This window comes from Microcaecilia unicolor, unplaced genomic scaffold (assembly GCF_901765095.1).
Source record: "Microcaecilia unicolor unplaced genomic scaffold, aMicUni1.1, whole genome shotgun sequence".
Classification (NCBI taxonomy): Eukaryota; Metazoa; Chordata; class Amphibia; order Gymnophiona; family Siphonopidae; genus Microcaecilia; species Microcaecilia unicolor.
In genome coordinates, this window is record NW_021962947.1 from 200,847 (window position 1) to 222,007 (window position 21,161).

The 21,161-nt window shown below is 43.9% G+C and overlaps 1 protein-coding gene across 1 annotated transcript in view; it reads left to right on the plus strand.

The window, feature by feature from the left end:
* LOC115458686 (DIS3-like exonuclease 2) overlaps positions 1 to 21,161 on the plus strand; it is a 110,470-nt gene that overhangs the window by 22,552 nt on the left and 66,757 nt on the right. Inside the window, exon 6 of the mRNA XM_030188514.1 lies at positions 17,976 to 18,077. Within this exon, the coding sequence (XP_030044374.1) occupies positions 17,976 to 18,077 (102 nt within the window). The remainder of the gene's footprint in view (positions 1 to 17,975; positions 18,078 to 21,161) is intronic.

Sequence of the window (21,161 nt, forward strand, 5' to 3'; positions counted from 1 at the left end):
TTTCGTAAATGTCTTAAGGCAAATCTTTATACTCGGGCTTTTGACTAACCAGTGTAAGGTGTTACATTTTATTATGCTGGATACTGGATGCTGCATATTTGTGTTTGGTTAGTGTATTATTTTTGCTCTATTTTATGAATGTTTTAAATTGCAGACCGCCTAGGTAAGAGGAACCCGAATTATAGCTACGTCTTGCAAGGTTCCGCGTTAGGAGTTACGGATCAAGAAAGGGATCTGGGTGTCGTCGTCGATGATACGCTGAAACCTTCTGCTCAGTGTGCTGCTGCGGCTAGGAAAGCGAATAGAATGTTGGGTGTTATTAGGAAGGGTATGGAGTCCAGGTGTGCGGATGTTATAATGCCGTTGTATCGCTCCATGGTGCGACCGCACCTGGAGTATTGTGTTCAGTACTGGTCTCCGTATCTCAAAAAAGATATAGTAGAATTGGAAAAGGTACAGCGAAGGGCGACGAAAATGATAGTGGGGATGGGACGACTTTCCTATGAAGAGAGGCTGAGAAGGCTAGGGCTTTTCAGCTTGGAGAAGAGACGGCTGAGGGGAGATATGATAGAAGTGTATAAAATAATGAGTGGAATGGATCGGGTGGATGTGAAGCGACTGTTCACGCTATCCAAAAATACTAGGACTAGAGGGCATGAGTTGAAGCTACAGTGTGGTAAATTTAAAACGAATCGGAGAAAATGTTTCTTCACCCAACGTGTAATTAGACTCTGGAATTCGTTGCCGGAGAACGTGGTACGGGCGGTTAGCTTGACGGAGTTTAAAAAAGGGTTAGATAGATTCCTAAAGGACAAGTCCATAGACCGCTATTAAATGGACTTGGAAAAATTCCGCATTTTTAGGTATAACTTGTCTGGATTGTTTTTACGTTTGGGGAGCGTGCCAGGTGCCCTTGACCTGGATTGGCCACTGTCGGTGACAGGATGCTGGGCTGGATGGACCTTTGGTCTTTCCCAGTATGGCACTACTTATGTACTTATGTACTTAGGACCTAGGATAATGTGGTCTAGAAACTGTGTGCTAAATAAATTCAGACCGTATAACAGTACATTTTGTGTATTGATTTCTCCGGTGTTGTCCTAAGACACAGGAGAGATGCTTAATGGTTTCCTATAAGGGAAGCTCTGTTTAGTAAATCTTAGAATTGTTTTGGAAACTTAAATTTATAAGTAAAGGAAGCTAGTCAATACAAGTGTGTCCACATTTTGAGAAAGCGTGATCAAGACACTTGTATAAGACTCCTGAGGAAATAGAAAGTCATGGGATTGTGCATTGTAGGGATGTGCACAAGAAAAGAATTTTCATTTTCAATTCATTTGCTTTTGTTCTTAATTTTTTTTTATAAGTTTGCTTTACACATTTGTTTTAGTAACTATTTTTTTTAACACACAGAACTTTTTAACATGCACAAATAGATTGTATGTGTGTTAATTCCTAGGTTAATATACTTTAAATTGTTTTTTTATTTATTTTGGCTTCATTTGTTATCATAGCAATTTACAGTAACCAAAAATTAGTATAGACGTACACATCGTTTTCCACAGACATTAGCAGACAAACCTAAAGACAGGTTGGGAAAAGAAAAAGGTAGGGACAAGTGACTAGAACAGCAGCAATACATCTAGTGACAGTGCAAGTACACTGAACAGAAGAGGTGGGGTTGCCGGTGCGACAGAAAAAATGACTAGTTGTGAGGGAATTTATGAAAAGGCCTGGGAAAATGCAGATTTAAACTACCTCCTGGAACTCGAGATGGAGTCATAGAGGCAGCGAGCTTCAGAGAGAAGGAGCAGTATGGCAGAAGGCTGTGGCTCGAGAAGAATCTAGGTGTATTTTTGAGAGGGATGGGACGATAAGATGATGTGTATTTAATGAACTGAATGCGAGCTAATGAATGCACAACCCCAGTAAACTGGGGACTGGTGAGAGGAAACAAGTTGGGCTGACTGGTCCATTTTTCCAGTAGAGAGAGATGAATAATGAAATGCCTTATAGATCTGAGTTACAACACATTTATATTCTAATTTGTTTACTTTTGATATACCTCTGATTTGGCATAACTTCTCATCAGCTTATAATTATTCCTAGGTAATAGGAAAGTAACAGAGCAGAACCTTCAAGAAAGTTACATTAACCCAAAGGAGAAATAATCTAAAGTACAGGTATATTTTTCAGGACTCCCTGCAATTCAAGGCATCCCTGAACCACTCATAAATGAATAATATTGGGCTTTTAGTTTTTGTCATAGGTCTCTTTGAACAGCTATGTTTTAAGGTATTTTAAATGTCCAAGTGAGAATTCTCTCTAATATACATCGGGAGGGCTGGATTTTATCCCACCTAAATGACAGTACTACCAGGGGATTTTGGTTGGGAGCATATGGGATTAGATAGCAGTAGGCCTAAATCATCAATTTTATAAATTAAACTCAAAACTTTGAATCGGATCCTTGCAGCTAAGGGCAACCAGTGTAGGAGAGGGTTACGTGATCAGTTTAAGTGCCGTATCTTGTATCAGTTGAAGATCTAGGATTTCAGAAGAAGGCTAGGTGTGAGATTACGAGGGCTAAATAGATTCCACACTGAATGAATTAGCCTCGGTTTATAAAAGCTGCTTTGTCTGCAGATGGGGGCAACGTGTAGGATGATCAGATTTGCAGATGACACAAAATTATTCACAGTAGTTAAAATAGAAGAAGGAATTGCAGGATGACTTTGAGACTGACTTGTAAATAGTAAAGAAAATGAATTGTGGACAAGCGGAAAGAACTGCAAATGAAGAAGAAAAATCTTAACTGAGAATGGGGTACGATAGAGATGTGAAACAGAACAACAGGAAATGTTCGTTATCCTTTCAAATAGCATTAAGACGAAGGGACCCTTCATGAACTAGTAGTTTTTAATCGATACCTGATTGAGCTTGGAATTTGTTGCTAGAGAAGATGGTAAAAGCCAGCCAGAAGGTATAGATGAGATTGGCAAAGCTTTGCTGTTTTTCATCTCTTCTGTGAGTGTGCAACAGGGACTGGACCTCCCCACTGGGATGTGCTGGGCTCTTTCAAGAGATTCAAATTGACCATTGGAAAGGATGCTGGGCTCGATGGACATTTGGTTGAAGCCAGCGTGGCTCTTTTTTTCTGAGACCTGGGCATTAATGAGTCAGTCAGATCACTCAGTTTAAGGATGCCTGTTGTATTTCTGAGTAGAAATACGATTGCTTTCTGGTTGCTGTGAAGAAGTTAGTTTCCCAGTTCTTTTTAAAATAAGATAACATAAGACCTCTACTATGTCTAAGATGTGCAGTGAATTGTGTTGTCTTCACACTTTTAGGCTCATTTTGCCCTTTCACTTCGTGACCAAAGGTGGCACACGTGCATTTCGAAAAGTCCTCCTTTGCGGTCACGCCTTTGAAGAAGGTTTATAAGGTTGGGGAACAGAGGGCTTCTGTTATCTTAACTGCACGAGTAGAGGATCTTAATGTTTGAGAATGGAAGTGGTTACATTCTGCTTCTCCATGTCAGATGTAGGGGAAAGAGGCTGTTTCATTGTTGGAGCTTAGAAGCCAGCTGAACCCAAGACCACCAGTCAGTGAAATTTAAGCCCTTTGCTTTATTGCCACACAGGCTTTTGAGTATTTTCCACTGATTAAAGCTAAGCTCCCTTGAACAGATTTGCTAGCCTTTTTTTTTTCTTTCCCACCGCATGAACTAATTTGTAAAGCAGTTGCAATAAAATCCTGCCCTGCCTTCTTAACAGCCAGAGTTTGTCCATTCTGTGCACACAGGCAGAAAGAGCTGCATACAGTTTTCACACCGAGTTCCTGAACAGACATGCGTGAGTTTGCAAATAGAGGAAGAGGAGATGCGCCATTTTGTCACGCTGCGAACTAAGAGCCTCCACTTTCTGCATGTATTAAGGGTTCTTAGAAAATGCAATTATGGAGCAAAATTGTTAGCAGTTTGTGTGTTCAAATGCTACAAGCTGTGATTGCGCTCACAACCAGCGTTCCCTCTAAGCTCTGCATGTGTGCGCCCACACAAAAAGTTTTGCAGGCTTTATTTATTTTCACACACAGTCAAGGCCGAAAACTGCGCATAATATGTTTTTTGTGCACATATGGGCCATCAAAAATTAGAGAGAAGGTTGGGGATGGTTACATTCAAAGCGGTTTACATATATTCAGGTACTTATTTTGTACCAGGGGCAATGGAGGGTTAAGTGACTTGCCCAGAGTCACAAGGAGCTGCAGTGGGAATTGAACCCAGTTCCCCAGGATCAAAGTCCACTGCACTAACCACTAGGCTACTCCTCCACTCATTCCACCAATAAGAGCCAACCTCATCAGTGATGTCACAATGGCTTGATGGCCCGATACTTGGCTCACTTCTGATATTGTGATGTCATAAGGGAAAGGGAAATGGGACTTGATATACCGCCTTTCTGAGGTTTTTGCAACTACATTCAAAGTGGTTTACATATATTCAGGTACTTATTTTGTGCCAGGGGCAATGGAGGGTTAAGTGACTTGCCCAGAGTCACAAGGAGCTGCAGTGGGAATTAAATCTAGTTCCCCAGGATCAAAGTCCACTGCACTAACCACTAGGCTACTCCTCCACTCATTCCACCAATAAGAGCCAACCTCATCAGTGATGTCACAATGGCTTGATTGCCCGATACAGTTCCCCAGGATCAAAGACCGCTGCACTAACCACTAGGCTACTCCTCCACTCATTCCACCAATAAGAACCAACCTCATCAGTGATGTCACAATGGCTTGATTGCCCGATACTTGGCTCACTTCTGATATTGTGATGTCATAAGGGAAATGGGACTTGATATACTGCCTTTCCGAGGTTTTTGCAACTACATTCAAAGCGGTTTACATATATTCAGGTACTTATTTTGTACCAGGGGCAATGGAGGGTTAAGTGACTTGCCCAGAGTCACGAGGAGCTGCAGTGGGAATTGAACCCAGTTCCCCTGGTTCTCGGGCCACTTCACTAACCATTAGGCTACTACGCCATAACTCGTTCTCTTTGTTTGTGTTTTTTCTGACATCCTATAAATTCAGATTGACTATTTTTAAACACTAACTTCAGTACCTCGTATCTGTGTTTAGTGTGTTAGAAAATCAAACGGTGAGGTGTGTGTAACGTTCTCTTATTCACCTAAATACAGTAGACATAGAGTACATGGTATGTGTTCACTTGACACGTATTAGACCTTTGTCCTAGTGTTGCTTTTCCTGTACAGCTGCTCACTATATGTCTCTGCAGCCCGTGCCGTTCACTTGCCTTCCTGGTATTTCTCCCATGCTTTGCCTAAATTCTATTTCTGTAGCTTCCAAGGTCTGCTGCGGCTAGGAAAGCGAATAGAATGTTGGGTATTATTAGGAAAGGTATGGAAAACAGGTGTGAGGATGTTATAATGCTGTTGTATCGCTCCATGGTGCGACCGCACCTTGAGTATTGTGTTCAATTCTGGTTGCCGCATCTCAGGAAAGATATAGTAGAATTGGAAAAGGTGCAGCGAAGGGCGACTAAAATGATAGCGGGGATGGGACGACTTCCCTATGAAGAAAGACTAAGGAGGCTAGGGCTATTCAGCTTGGAGAAGAGACGGCTGAGGGGAGACATGATAGAGGTATATAAAATATGAGTGGAGTGGAACAGGTGGATGTGAAGCGTCTGTTCACGCTTTCCAAAAATACTAGGACTAGGGGGCATGCGATGAAACTACAGTGTAGTAAATTTAAAACAAATAGGAGAAAATGTTTCTTCATCCAACTCGTAATTAAACTCTGGAATTTGTTGCTGGAGAACGTGGTGAAGGCGGTTAGCTTGGCAGAGTTTAAAAAGGCGTTGGACGGTTTCCTAAAGGACAAGTCCATAGACAGCTACTAAATGGACTTGGGAAAAATCCACAATTTCGGGAATAACTTGTATAAAATGTTTGTATGTTTGGGAAGCTTGCCAGGTGCCCTTGGCCTGGATTGGCCGCTGTCGGGGACAGGATGCTGGGCTAGATGGACCTTTGGTCTTTTTCCAGTATGGCATTAATTATGTACTTATGGTTTGCTGTCATTTCAACCTTTTAGAGATTATGGCCTTGCATGTTCGTTCTCTCTGGTTATGTCTTCCTCCAGGCCTCTTTTATCCCACTTTTAGAAGTGCTGGTTGGCAGTGAAGTCTTTTTTTTTGCTCTGAGTGCAGGAGGCCATTTTGTCCCAACAGTTCACATTACACTTGTGTCATGTCTTTGAGAGCGTCCCAATGGATTGGTCTCACCCCGTGCTCTCGATGTCACTTCGGTATCCATCACTTTCTCCATCCTCCTTTTCTTCTCAACTGTGCTTATTCACACTGTCATGTCAGTCCCTCCATTTCCTCATTTTTATCCTCATCTTTTTCTCTCCTCTGTCATGCTGTTCCTCCAGCTGACAGCCTTGCCTGCCTGCCTGTCTCTCGTTCTGGATTCAGTCCAGCTGTTTGGTTTCCCCTGACCATGCTGACACCACTGTCTTCTACCCGTTATGTCAGTGATGTGATGAGATGATAAAAAGAGTCGGACTGTCAGCCTTGAGATAATGGGGAAAGCGGTGATGGGATCGTTTTGCCTTTTCTGAGGTGACATTCCTCTGCTCTGCATGTACCACCCATCAAATTTCAGCAATATCTGTCCGGCTATTTTCTCATGATGACGGGACCACTAGAGGGACAAGACAGCTGAACAGACATGACCAGGACTTCAGCAATACTTCTTTCAGAAAAAGGAAAAAAAAACCCAGCAAAAAACCAAAACCCCAACCCACCACCTTAAGTATATATGGTTTTTCTCTTCTGCTCCTTTGTTCACTCTGTGGGGAATAGCAGAGGGCAGCTGAGAAAAAAACAAAACATTTGAGGTCTTCTGGGGACATTGAGCCTGCAAATAGGTGGGATAATGTGGGATACAAATGCAATAAATAAATAAATTAGCAGGTGAACAAATGAATTTGTCTCTTGGGGCTGCTGTTATTGGACACTGACAGGATAGTTGGAAGCCCACAATGCTGATTTATAACTTACTCTCTGCAAGCACCTGAAGAGGCTTCCCAGACCTCAGCGTTACAGCATTATGTGCTCATACGGTTTTATGATGGGAACATATTGAATGGATGATGGAAAATGTAGTTCAAAAGGTGAATAAAATAAAAAATTAGAATTGTGGTTTTATGAGGATTTGGAACGTATTTGATTGATACGTGTAACGTGCGTGTGTGTCTTCCCAGTCACCAGCTGAACCTGTTGCTTTGTTTCCTCTTGTTACATAATGTGTGTGTAAACATTAGGCATTATTTCACTTGTTTAACCTTCCAGTTATTTGACCAGGCGTATCTTTGGTATTTAATATCGTACTTTTGCAGGTAGCATGGGAGAAACGTTTATCCCTCACAATGTACCGCAGTCAACAGAAATGCACTGGAATGCATAAAGCAAGAGGGACTTTCATCTGGAAATGGTGGCATGGACGGGCGATTCTTAGTGGGAGAAGTATCGGGAGGAGAAGAGGCCAGAACATGTGCAGAAATCTGGAGCTTTTTATGGGCTTCAAAGGGTTTAGCAATTTTTCTGCATCTTGTCACGGGAGGCTGCAGTTGGGCAGCTGTCTGGGCCACTCAGCTTCCTGGAAGGAGTAACTGTACTACACCCAATTGGAAGAGATTTATTTTATTTATTTATTTATTTGTATCCCACATTTTCCCACCCATTAGCAGGCTCAATGTGGCTTTCAAAATACCGTAAAGGCGAACGTCAAGTCCGACTTTTAAAGCCCTCCTTCCAGTAACCAATCATTTCCATTAACCTTTGTACTTTTAATTTAAAAGTACTAAAGGAAAAAGTATACCTGTGTAGAAAAGGGCCACTGAAGCCCACCCAGTCTGCCCATTTGCCCCTGCATTCTATTGTCACAAGTCTTGTGTAGTGATCCCCCTCACTCTGTCACTCGGGTCCCTATCGGGGCAATTCTATAACTTTTGACTTCACATAAGATGTTTAAGTCCTCTTTGAAAGCCGTCTTCCAGCAGTAGTTCTTGCTGGCAGCCTTGCTTAAGTTCGTGCTGTGCTGTGGCATGGCCTCGACTTTGTCTTCCCTCTTACCCATTTCTGTTCTGTTTGTATGTAATGCATCTCCTTATGTGATTTCCCTTCTTCTTAAGTTCCACTCTCTGTGTTGTCTGAATTTTATTACGCCTGTATTTTATATACGCGTAAATCATTTAGCTTTACTCAACATTGTCACTATACTGAGGAAGTGACATCGCTGCCTGCAATGGGCACCTGAGAAATAAGTCAAAGCCTCTAGTGAGCAAGTGATCTGTGCTCTCTGCATCAGGTAAGTGAGCCTTCTGAGAGTTTAGCGAGTATATCTCAGTGTAAAAGAGCAGTACATCTTAAGGAGTACACTCAAGTACAGGGTCTGCCTGGGTGGAGGTAGGAGTAATAGCAGAGGCTAAGCACATGAGTGAGAAGCAGGGTGCAGATCGTGAGGAGAATTTGGGGGAGGAAGACTTCAGGACAGATGTGCAAGAGTGGTTCTGAGCTTTAAAGCGGGACCTCACTGAGATTACAGAAGAAATTATGGAGAGAATTGCTGGGGTGCGGAATTACATTGGTGAAATAGACAGGTGGGTGGAGGAAGTAGAGATCAAGATGGGAGGATCATAAGAATATAAGAATAGCCATACTGGGGCAGACTGATGGTCCATGTAGCCCAGTATCCTCTTCAGGTCACAAGTTCCTGGCAAGATTCCATGCTTCCAGGCTTTCTCCATTTCAGTCTCAGTAGCAGACTGTGGACTTTTCCTCGAGAAACTTCTCCAAACCTTTTTTTAAACCCAGATACACTTTATGAGCAGCTTGTGTGTGGGTTTGCCTGTGTTTTTGGGACAGTATCATTGGGCCAGCGTGGGAGCTTTTTTTGTTGTTTTTACAGTTCCTCTCTTCATTCGACAGCAGCCATTTTGGTCTCAGGCTGCAATAAGGGATTGCTCTTTCTCCTTTTCTGTCTTCGCAGCCTTCAGGCTGTTGTGGTGTGGATGGCGCCAGTTCCCTTGATGTGGCAGGGTTTTTTTTTTTTCGTCTGCCTTTGTGATTTCAGGCCTTGACGACTCCGTGCACAGTGAATTCCCATACAGAAGAAGCCTGGACCTTGCTGCTCCCAGCTCACTCTTGGCTGCCCATGCAGCCTTTTCTTTGGTGGCCTTCTCCAGGCTACTTCCCCCCCAAACCCACCTCCCCGCTCCCCCCGTTTTCTATTTCTGTTGATGGCTCTCTCATTCTCCCTGTCTCCTCAGCTCGAAACCTTGGGGGTCATCTTTGACTCTTCTCTCTCCTTCTCTGATCATATCCAGCAGATTGCCAAGACCTGTCGTTTCTCTCTTTACAACATCCGTAAAATCCGCCCCTTTCTTTCCGAGCACTCTACCAAAACCCTCATCCACACCCTTGTCACCTCTCGTTTAGACTACTGCAATCTGCTTTTTGCTGGCCTCCCACTTAGTCACCTCTCCCCTCTCCAGTCGATTCAAAACTCTGCTGCCCGTCTCATCTTCCGCCAGGGTCGCTTTACTCATACTACCCCTCTCCTCAAGACCCTTCACTGGCTCCCTATCCGTTTTCGCATCCTGTTCAAACTTCTTCTACTAACCTATAAATGTACTCACTCTGCTGCTCCCCAGTATCTCTCCACACTCGTCCTTCCCTACACCCCTTCCCGTGCACTCCGCTCCATGGATAAATCCTTCTTATCTGTTCCCTTCTCCACTACTGCCAACTCCAGAGACTTCGCGCCTTCTGTCTCGCTGCACCCTACGCCTGGAGTAAACTTCCTGAGCCCCTACGTCTTGCCCCATCCTTGGCCACCTTTAAATCTAGACTGAAAGCCCACCTCTTTAACATTGCTTTTGACTCGTAACCACTTGTAACCACTCGCCTCCACCTACCCTCCTCTCTTCCTTCCCGTTCACATTAATTGATTTGATTTGCTTATTTTTTATTTTTTGTCTATTAGATTGTAAGCTCTTTGAGCAGGGACTGTCTTTCTTCTATATTTGTGCAGCGCTGCATATGCCTTGTAGCGCTATAGAAATGCTAAATAGTAGTAGTAGTAGTACTCCCAGTTGCGTTTTCAGTCTGCAGCTCACTTCTGTTTCTGAGGCCTTGGCCCTGGCAATGCTGTCGAGGGCTGACCTCTTTTCCTGGAAGGGAGTGTATTTCCTTCTCACCTTGAACTAAGGGGCATCGTCTCCTCACGGTTGACTGGCCTGCTCTTTCCCGACTGCGTAGGCAGCCTTCAGCTTGTGCTGAAGATTGCAGGGGCATTTGAGGTCCTGTGCTGCATTTACTCCAGGTACTGGATTGCGGGGTTTCTTGTTTGGGTAGTTGGGGGCTCTATGTCAGTTGGACTGTTTTTTTTCTTTTTGCTGAGGCATGGCCATTTTTCTCCTCTGATGTGGGGAAAGCTGGCAGCCCGTGTCCGCATGAGCATTTAGTGGTACGCTGCTGCATTGGCTGCCTTTGTGGCACATCGGTCATCCTGGCATGTCCTGTCTAAGACAGCAATGCCATATGGCGTTGAGAGCCTTAGCCTCCAAGTTATGTGACCTATTTTTCAGTCCCTTGCTGCGTTGTCAGCCTTCAGCTCCCGACTGCATTTGTGGACTTCGACCAGCATACGGTGGCGTTTCTACCTTTCAGCTGTCTTCACCTTTAGCCACCTTAGGGCTGTTTCAGCATGGGCTATCGCCCTTCAGATTATTTAGCGCTTGCAGTATTGACCTTTGGGTCACTGTAGCCTTGTGGCTCTGAGTAAGTTCCAGGTGGGATGTCCCCTGGGCGGCTGGCAGGTTGCAGCCTTCTGTTTTTTTTTATTTTGCTTCTGATCAGCAGAAGACAGTTTGGCGCCTTCACCTTCCTCTTTGTGGCCGCTGCTTAGCCCCCAACTCTCCTGTTGGGGGCTACGCAGGCCACCTAGTTGTCTCTTTTTATTTCTACAGGCAGTCCTTCACTGTTAGCAGCTCCAGCTGTGTCAGCCTCCGGCAGTTCCTGTGGCCATTGTCAGCCTTTGCCTCACAGTGACAGCTTCAGCTGAGTGTATGGCTACTGCTACTTGGCTAGCTTGTGACTCTGATATTGACAGAATTCGGTTCTTTCATGGCTGTTGAGCTTCTTCCAATGGTACATGTGGATTGGGGTTCCATCGCTGTCTGTACAGCACGGTTTCCCCTTTCCACTTGCTGTGCTGTTCGTATTTGGCTGTGAAGCACAGTTCTGGCTACACCATATCTAGTATGGTTCACTTTTGCTTCACTGGTCCCAGTCTCAGTTCGGATCTTTCATCTCTGTTGATTGGACTGGCTCCATATCTGAATGGGGAGCAAACCCCCCTGTTTTCTGTGTGGAATTCAGCCCTAGTCCTGACTCTGAATACCCCTTCCTGTGCCTGGTGGCCATGGCTCCTTTGTGTGGCACAGTTCCATTTCTGATGGTGAGGTGCGGCTCCATCGCTGCCTGTTGGGCATGGCTTTGTCTCGGATAATCAGCAAGGCTGCATCTATGAATATGGATCATAGCACTATCTTGGGGTGTAGAGCATGGCTTCATATCTGCTGCTTTCATATTGCTGTAGTACAGTTGGCTCGATCTCTGTCTATGGGACACAGCTTCCTCCTGGGTTTTGGGGCACAGCTGCTTCATTGCATGAATTCCCAACTCCACCTCTGAGCACGAGGTGAGCAGGAAGTGGATTGCCCTTTGGTTATGCCTTATAGCTTCATCCTTGGAGTTGTCCAAAGCTCCGTCTCTGGATGCATAGTTCAGCTCCATCTCTGATTATGGAGCACTGCTCCTTGTCTCTGATTTTCCCACTTTGTTGAGGAATCTGTTCTAGCTGGGGAACAGGCCTCTGGTGTTCTGTAGTTTGCAACACAGTCCTTTTTGTGTGGAATGTCACTAGCTGGGGTCGTATTTCAGCTCATCTTATGTCTATAGGGTTCTGCTTTGCTCTGAGTTTGAGATGCAGTCTCACCCTTTCCTGGACCTCAGCCCTATCGTGTGATAGGATCCTTCCTGTCTTGTGTTGGAGTTCTCCTGTGACTTCATGTTCAACTGGCTCCATCTTCGCATGGTCAGCGTGAGTCCAGCTCAGCATTTTTTGCTTGGTTCCATCGCTATTTTGAAATCCTGACAGTGTTCTGTGCAGACCCCTTATTCGTGTCTCAGAGTCAAGGGTGACTCTCAGCACGGTCCTGCCATTTTTGCCTGTGGTGGTATCCACACTTCCATTAATCAGCCATTCTTTTCTTTGGGAGGAAAATCATCCTTTGAGTTTCCATCTGCTGCTTTATATCATGGTTGCTGTGGACCTTTCTGGTACCTTCAGGCCACCGATGCATATCAGGGCATAGTCTCCCTTCCTGCTACTGGTGGGCCCCAGTCAGGGCAGTGCAGCCTCATATGCAGTCATAGCTCGCTGGAGTCAGGTGCCTATTGCTTGTGCATATGTCCTTTGGGTGCATCACCTCTTCCTTCTTTTCTATGAAGATCCCCTACATGGTCATTGTTCTGCACATTTTCCGGACGTCATCCAGTTGATGGGTTCGGCTAGGTCTAAGACATCCTTCGGGGCGTCGGTTCTTTCCGAGGCTGTGTCTGGTTCCCATCCTACTTATGGACTGCTTTGCTACATCCCGCAAGTCTCTGGATTCATCTACTGCTGATGACAAGGAAGGAAAATTTGTCTTACCTGATAATTTTCAGTCCCACCCTTTCACGAAGCTGACACTATTAGTTCAGTCTGTTTCTATGCTTAGGTTTCTTGCTGTGGTTGCCTGTGCATAGTTCTGCTAGTTGACAGGTTTATGCCTAATTTCTGTGAGGAGGGAGAAATGTTTTCTTTATTCCTCCTTCTTTGTTATGAGAAATACTGACTGACCAAGGAGCATACCGTCCTATGTGGCAGAGTTCAATTTGGTGCTCTCTATCTCCACCTGCTGGTAGATGGTCATAACCCATAAGACTCTGGATTGGTCTGCTGTGACTAAAGGAAAGAAAATTATCAGGTAGGACATAATTTTTCCTTGTATTTGATCCTTTTATGTCCCTCTGAGAAGAAGAGGTTGGTAGGACTTGAAGAAATTTGGCTAGCAATTAAACTCCTGAAAGCAGACATGGCGCCAGGCCTGGATAGGTATACTGCCAAATTTTATAATACTATTTAATATGGAGATTAGGGAAAATCCAGTTAGCAGAGACAGCAAGTTGCATGGGAATTTATCCCTAAACCAGGCAGACGCTAGCTGCTAGGTGGATCATTTAGGCCCTTATCTCTGCTGAATTTAGATGTTAGGCTTCATAAAGTCATTGGATGCCAAGTGGACGATAACATCTGGAAAATGTTGAACTTAATCTGGGTAGCCCAAGAACAGCATACATAGTAACATAGTAGATGACAGCAGAAAAAGACCTGCATGGTCCATCCAGTCTGCCCAACAAGATAAACTCATATGTGTATACCTTACCTTGATTTGTACCTGTCTTTTTCAGGGCACAGACCGTACAAGTCTGCCCAGCACTATCCCCGCCTCCCAACCACCAGCCCCGCCTCTCACCACCGGCTCTGGCACAGACCGTATAAGTCTGCCCACCACTATTCCTCGCCTCCCAACCACCAGTCCCGCCTCCCACCACCAGCTCTGGCACAGACAGTATGCCCAGCACTATCCCTGCCTCCCACCTCCGGCTCTGACCTTACCTTGATTTGTACCTGCCTTTTTCAGGGCACAGACCGTACAAGTCTGCCCTCCACTATCCTCGCCTCCCAACCACCAACCTCTCTTCCCCCACCTGTCTTCTTATTGCTTTTGATCAACAAGGAGAAAACATTTGATCATGTAGCCTGGAACTTATGTTTAAGGTATTGGGAAAGGTGGAATTTGGACTTATCATCTAGTAGTTTTCAGACTACCTCAATTACTGTAATCGGAGGCAGATTCACTTTAACTGACAGCAAACTCAAAATACCTCTCTTTCCAACAAGTATGTAAATAAGTTCCTGGGTACCTTTAGTTAAGGCAGTGTGCTACAGATTCGTGATAGAGTGGTGGAGAAAGTGAAAGGGATCCATCGTGAACAATCGTGTCTCACTCATTCAGGGGAATTATTGAATGATAATCAACTAAGGGAGCTGCAGGTCACATTTTTCCAAGCAGACTTTGTTTTATATTTTAAAGTGCTTAGGTGCAAAAATAAAGTGCAGCAGATTTTATAGAACACCATATTATCCCTAGATACCAGTAAATAATTAAGGGGAAATATTGTCCATGTCATCCATGATTAAATGTTTGCTGCAAATCGAGATGTCCAGAAGACCTGGTAGGAATTTGCTCTTTGCTTTGCTCCAGAGCACAGTCAGCAACATTAGAGACTGTTCTAAACTGAATATTCAAGGCTAATTTATATAGGTTGATTCTTAACTGCTGAATTTGTGTGTTTTGTGAGTCACTCTTTACGTCTGCTCATGGTTGTGGCTTTCCTCGTTGTCTCTGTTCTTTTCCTTTCTGGTTTCATACCTAGAAGTGCTTCTTTACCTAGTCATTAAACCAGAAAAGAGTGACATGTAGTCTGTATGATTATTACACCCCTTGGCTGCCAGAAATCCAGCTAAAGACTACAGTAGATTTTTTAGTGCAGTACATGAATGCGTCTGTCTTTGTTTGGGGATTCACATGTTGCTCGTTCAAGGGACTTTTTGTGTCTTATTTTTTACAGGGTGATTGTGCACCCTTTCTTAGATGAATAAGTTAAGGTACTGAATAAAACCTACCCTCGGAGAAGGGGAAAGGGAAATGGGACTTGATATGCTGCCTTTCTGTGGTTTTTGCAACTGCGTTCAAAGCGGTTTACATAGTATATATAGGTCCTTATTTTGTACCTGGGGCAATGAAGGGTTAAGTGACTTGCCCAGAGTCACAAGGAGCTGCAGTGGGAATCGAACCCAGTTCCCCAGGATCAAGGTCCACTGCACTAACCCCCAGGCTACTCCTCCACTTATCAGTTCATCTTCATCAAGTGGAGACTGTTCAGTTATCAAATGGTTATATAGTTAATCTTAATGAGCTGCAGGCCCCTGTTGTATAAAGTCATGTAGGTACCCGTGGGCCTTGATAAAATAACAATATAAAAAAACAGGTCAAATGCAGCTGAGGAGCAGGTGTAAATGTAGACATTTACGTGTGTATTATATTATAACCTACATGTTCACATAACACTGCTCAACCCCACTCCCAATGCATATACCCCTGAGTGGTGTACAAGTATGCACCTGCTTGGCATCCTTTATAACATTATCCCTGGAATCAGTCCCCCTCTGTGGATGCATGTATTTATTTGGATGGATAGAGAGACACTCACACTGCACATTTAATGCATGCATGTTAAAATTAACACTTGTGTGACCTTCCCACCTACCTCCCTTTCTCTCCCTGGTCCTCCGGGCTTGCTGTCTTCATTGACAGAGATTAAACCAGGCTGCTTTTGGCCAGCTCTTGGGTAGTCCTTCTCTCTGATGCAGCTTCTTGTTGCTGCGTGGATGGGAAGCTACATTGGTTGGGGCAGCTACGGAGAGATACTGGACCCAAGCTTGGGGGTGGGATACGGTGGAGAGAGAGACAGAGACTGGACTGGGAGGGAAAGAAACAGTACATAAGTATTGCCACACTGGGACAGACCAAAGGTCCATCAAGCCCAGTATCCTGTTTCCAACAGTGGCCAATGCAGGTCACATATACCTGGCAAGATCCCAGATAAGCTCAATACGTTTTATGATGCTTATCCCAGAAATAAGCAGTGGATTTTCTCAAGTCAAATTAATAATGGTCTATGGCCATCCAGACCCTTTTTAATCCCTGCTATGCTAACTGCCTTTACCACATTCTCTGGCAACGAATTCCAGAGTTTAATTACACATTGAGTGAAGAAAAAGTTTCTCTGATTAGTATTAAATTTACTACTTTGTAGCTTCATCGCATACTTCCTAGTATTTTTGGAAAGAGTAAACAAACGATTCACATCTACCCGTTCCACTCCAGTCATTATTTTACAGACCTTTATCATATCTCCCATCAGCTCTCTTCTCCAAGCTGAAGTGCTCTAGACACTTCAGCCTTTCCTCATAGGGAAGTCGTCCCATCCCCTTTATCATTTTCGTTGCCCTTCTCTGTACCTTTTCTAATTCCACTATATCTTTTTTGACATGCAGTGACCAGAATTGAACACAATATTCAAGGTGTGGTTGCACCATGGAGCGATACAAAGACATTATTTTATTTTATTTTATTTTATTTATTTATTTATTTATTTATTTATTAGGATTTATTTACTGCCTTTTTGAAGGAATTCACTCAAGGCGGTGTACAGTAAGAATAACGTCCTCACTTTTGTTTTCCATTCCTTTCCTAATAATACTTAACATTCTATTTGCTTTCTTAGCCGCGGCGGCACACTGAGCAGAAGGTTTCAACGTATCATCAACATTGACGCCGAGATCCCTTTCTTGGTCAGTGACTCCTAACGTGGAACCTTTAAACATTGCAACATCTTTCAATAACATAATACCCCAAGCTACAGCCATCGATTGTAGAAATATTAAAAAAAAAAATCCAGCCGCTGTTTCCTGTGTCAACAGAGCAGCAAATCCACTCCCAGTAGATCGCTGCTAATTTTCTTCCAGCTCTGTCCTGCCAGCAAGAGCCCTGATGCAGGTGTGAACCTCCACACCCGTGAACTGGGTCTCCCGCCCCGCCCTCTTAATAACCAGGCTCATCCCCCATGAGCCATCACTCTTGTAGCTCTGGATTTCTGCAGCTGCGAAAACCCAAAGCCAACCACCTGTAAATAAGCCTGAACACAAAAATAAGCAAAACCCCATAATCAAACCATACAAAAAATGGAATGGGTGGGAGGGTAAACTGCCTCCAAGGAGAAGGAACGCTCTGATCCTTCAGGGGGGACAACCTTTAAGGAGAACCAGAGACCAGCCTACACCTCACTGCCTACCCTATCTCCTAGCCAGTAGGTTGGTGGGCAAACTGTTTGTGTTTAAATGTGCCTTATTGCCATTGCCCGGGACCTGCCAGTAGCCAACCGCACATGCCTTGGGTGAATAGGCCCTGTTTGCGGTTAATTGGGGCCCATTAAGACAAGCTCTCGGGCTTCTCTTTTCTGAGTAGATTATAGCCCAGTGTAATTATATTCCAGTACCTTATCTCCATGACTGCCACTAAATCTAAGTTGGTCTCGTTTCTAGATCTGGAAGTTTTATTTTCCATTCTCTGGGCATTAGTATTCTCGTATCTCTAGATGTTGCCATTTTCCTATATCTATTCAAGTGGAAATGTAGTCACATATAGCAGCGTCTGTCTGGCAGCCTACACGGGAGATGTATGAGATCAGTATTTAGACAACAGCCACATTAGAATTGCTGCTTACTTAGATCCTTGATTGTCGGCTGTCTCTGGGAGTTTTAGGATATCCAAGTAAATATGCATAAGAAAGATATACATACACTCCGTCTTCTGCTTGGAAATCTATCTTAGCTCTATTTTGAAAACCAGATTGACTTCCTGGGTGTGTCCTAATGAACGGGGCTGTGAACCACTGATTTGGACTATTTCAGAGCTTTGTCGATGGGCATGAGAAAAGGAGGGGTTGCTGGAGGGTCTAAGTGGGATTCTTTTATACTCCTCTAACCAAGACTGGGGCATACAAAGGCAGAAGACACAAGGACCATCTGGATTGAAGAGAGGTATCTCACAGGAAGTTACATTCTGGCAGCTGGCATGTATTCTGGCATTGTGATCATGAATAACTGGGCAGACTGGATTGGGTGGTTGATCTTCTTTTTTCTCTTCTGCAGGATGGAACTCGAGATATTTTTATTGATGGAGTTGTTTCAAGGAACAGAGCTCTTAACGGCGATGTTGTGGTGGTGAAACTGCTTCCTAAGGAGCAATGGAAGGTCAGTGTATCCTTTATTTCAGGTCCTTTTTTTTTGTATATTCCTAAGAGGTATTGAATGATACGCCAACACACATGGAATCACATTTTCACATCATCTCATTTGTAGGAATTTACATTTTAGATATACAAATGGATTATTCTGTTTTTAGGTATGTTTCAGGGACAAGTGGTTTTATAGGTCAAAATAAAAATAAATATGTTTTTAATGCAGATCTCTTTTGTTTAAATATAACTAAATGGGCTATAAGCCCCTAATGTAGTCCATTGGCTTTCTTATATTCTGGTTTAGTGGCCTTTACCAGGAGAAAAAAAAAATCTCTGCACGAATATAACACGTGCTAGGGTGCCTCTATAACCAGCCCCTCCAAATGACACACTGATTACGATTTACAACAAATTACTACTCTACCTATATTCCGTTCCATTATTATACTTCTTCTGTGTACATCCGTATACTGCACAAATTGCCATGTTTGAAAATATAAGTGAGATTAAATACAAATGCTACCAACAATAAAGAGTGACAACGTGGATGCAGCAGCTCTTAGGTTTGCTTGCTTTGTTTTATGGCGATGACGGCTTCACTGGGAAGGGAAAACTGAGATTGGATAGGGACACAGAGGGGCACTACTGGAAAGGGGGGAGGAGATAGGGACACAGAGGGGCACTACTGGAAGGGGGAATGGTGATATGGGGACAAGGAGGTAATGCTGGAAAAGGGGGAAGATGGGGACACCAGGAGGGCAGATGCTAGAAAAGGGGGAGATGAGACCAGGAAGGCTAGTGCTGAAAAAGAGGTGAGATGGGGAAACAGGGCAGATGCTGAACTTGGGGGTAGGGACAAGGGACACAGAAGGGAGATGCTGGACAGGACAAATAGTGATGCAGAGGAAAGAAGGATGGTGCACTTGGAGACAGAAGAAACAGAGAAAACCAGAAAAGAGACAGTGGGACCAAAGCAATTGAAAAAATAAATTGTTCTAACAGTAGAAAAAGGTATTTTATTTTGAATTTGGTATTAGGAATATGAAATGCACGTCTCTGATATCTTCAGATTAGCAACCCTGCAGGGGTCCGAGTGCATTTTCTTAAGTCATTTTGGATGTACTGCAGCACAGATTTTGATGGGTAGAATCAGGGACTGCAAATCCCACATGAATGTGGGATAAGAGTTCACACTTGGACTGGTTGAAAAATCTCCCTTCTGGAACTGGATCACTTGGGAGCTCTATACATAGCTATTTGATAGTGGGGACAGAAAACTAAAGATCAGTGCCAAATAGATGTAGAGAAGGAAAAGAAGAAGACAAGAGGAGAGAGAAGAAATGGAAAGGCCAACCTGGAAAATAATTTGTATGACTGACTCATGGAACATGGAAAAAAAGACTGGGACCAGCCAAATTCCCAAACAACAAAGGTAGAAAAAACATTATTTTTATTTAATACTTTGTAAGGGCTGAGATGTACCTGCTTTGTAAAATGTATATTTTTTTATGTGTATTTTGCGAAGTACAGGAGAAAATGCTTTTCTGTTTCTTTTTACCAGTATTGCACTGTTTATAGAGTCTGGTTTTCTTGGGCAGAGAGGAGGGGGGTCTCTACTTCAACTTTTGTTGTTGGTTTTTGATTTTTGTGGCTCCCTATTCTGTATTAGATTGGTAGGATGGAATGTTGTCATAGTTTGGGTTTCTGCCAGGTGCTTGTGACCTGGGTTGGCCACATTGGAAACAGGATACTGGGCTTGATGGACCATTGGTCTGACCCAGTATGGCTACTCTTATGTTATATAGATGAGGGTCTGTCCATGTTCTGCATGTGCGACTGAGGTGAAGAATTCTGCTAGTATGTAGTGTCTGTGTAGGAATGTGTAACAGTGCAGCTTGTTCCAGTTTCCCAATAGTAGGTATATTGGTGCTCGAGAACCCAGTGTAATATATATAGCACTGTCTTTTCATAGGTGGTTTAGGGTTGTTATGGGGTGGTAAGTTTTGTGTTCTAGGGCAGTGTTTCCCAAGTTGGTCCTGGAGTACCCCCTTGCCAGTTAGGTTTTCAGGATATCCACATTAAATATGCATGAAATTGATTTGTATATACTGTCTCCATTACATGCAAATCTTTTTCATGCAGATTCATTGTGGATAGCCTGAAAACCTGAATGGCAAAGTGTCTAGCCCTATTTGAAAGTGGGCTCAGCCACTCTGGGGCAAGGGCTGCCTTTGGTGGTCCTTGTCAACCAAAATAAAAATCCCAAAGACTAGTGGTCTCCGCATCCTGTAGAGTCACCACACAAAAGCCCATCTGATTTAAATAAGGTGTCTAGTAGTGGAAGGACTGAGTGTGCTATTCCTGAGGTGATGGTCACGATTTGAATATTTTAATTTGAAGTTAAGAAAACAGGTTGCCTGCTCTGGCCAGTCCAGGGACCACTTCTGTGTCCTTCCTCCTGATGTAACTTACTGTTTCCTTGTAGGCAGGACGCAACAGAGACAACCTGTATTAATCAGTGCCCGCCACAGCCCTTGAGCAACAACACAGACACTGCTGTCTAGCTGACACCAACCGGCGCCTATTTTATAAAAGTCTGCTCCCCCTGAGATCAAAACCTGGCTACGTCTCTGAGGGGAAGGGAAAGACAGAGGTGATCTGATGGACAACTCAAGGTTAATGTTGTGAACCTTGTCATGGAAGTACTAGACCATAGTCTGGGGTGAAAGTGAAGGGAGGTTGGAGGTAGAGGCACTTTGAGGAGAGAGTTCAGTGTGGTAAAGAGATGATGAGGGTTGGAGCCAAGGATGTTTCTCAAATGGATGCAGTAGTCTTGCTTGGCAAGTGGAGGAGCAGACTGGAAAGTGGTCAGTAAGAATCTGAAATGTTCAAGGACCTTATATGCCTGTTCTTCCAATTAAAATCTTACATAGTTAGGAGGAATTGGCTCTAGTAGTGACAGAAGACCCTCCTGTCAAAAGCAGCACTTCATCGTTAAACAAGTTATTGAGGAGAGACTCATAGTTGTTGGCTGTGAGGACATCATGCTGGCAGCTCTGGGAAACAGATACCTGGCTAAGAAGAGATTTAATTGCAG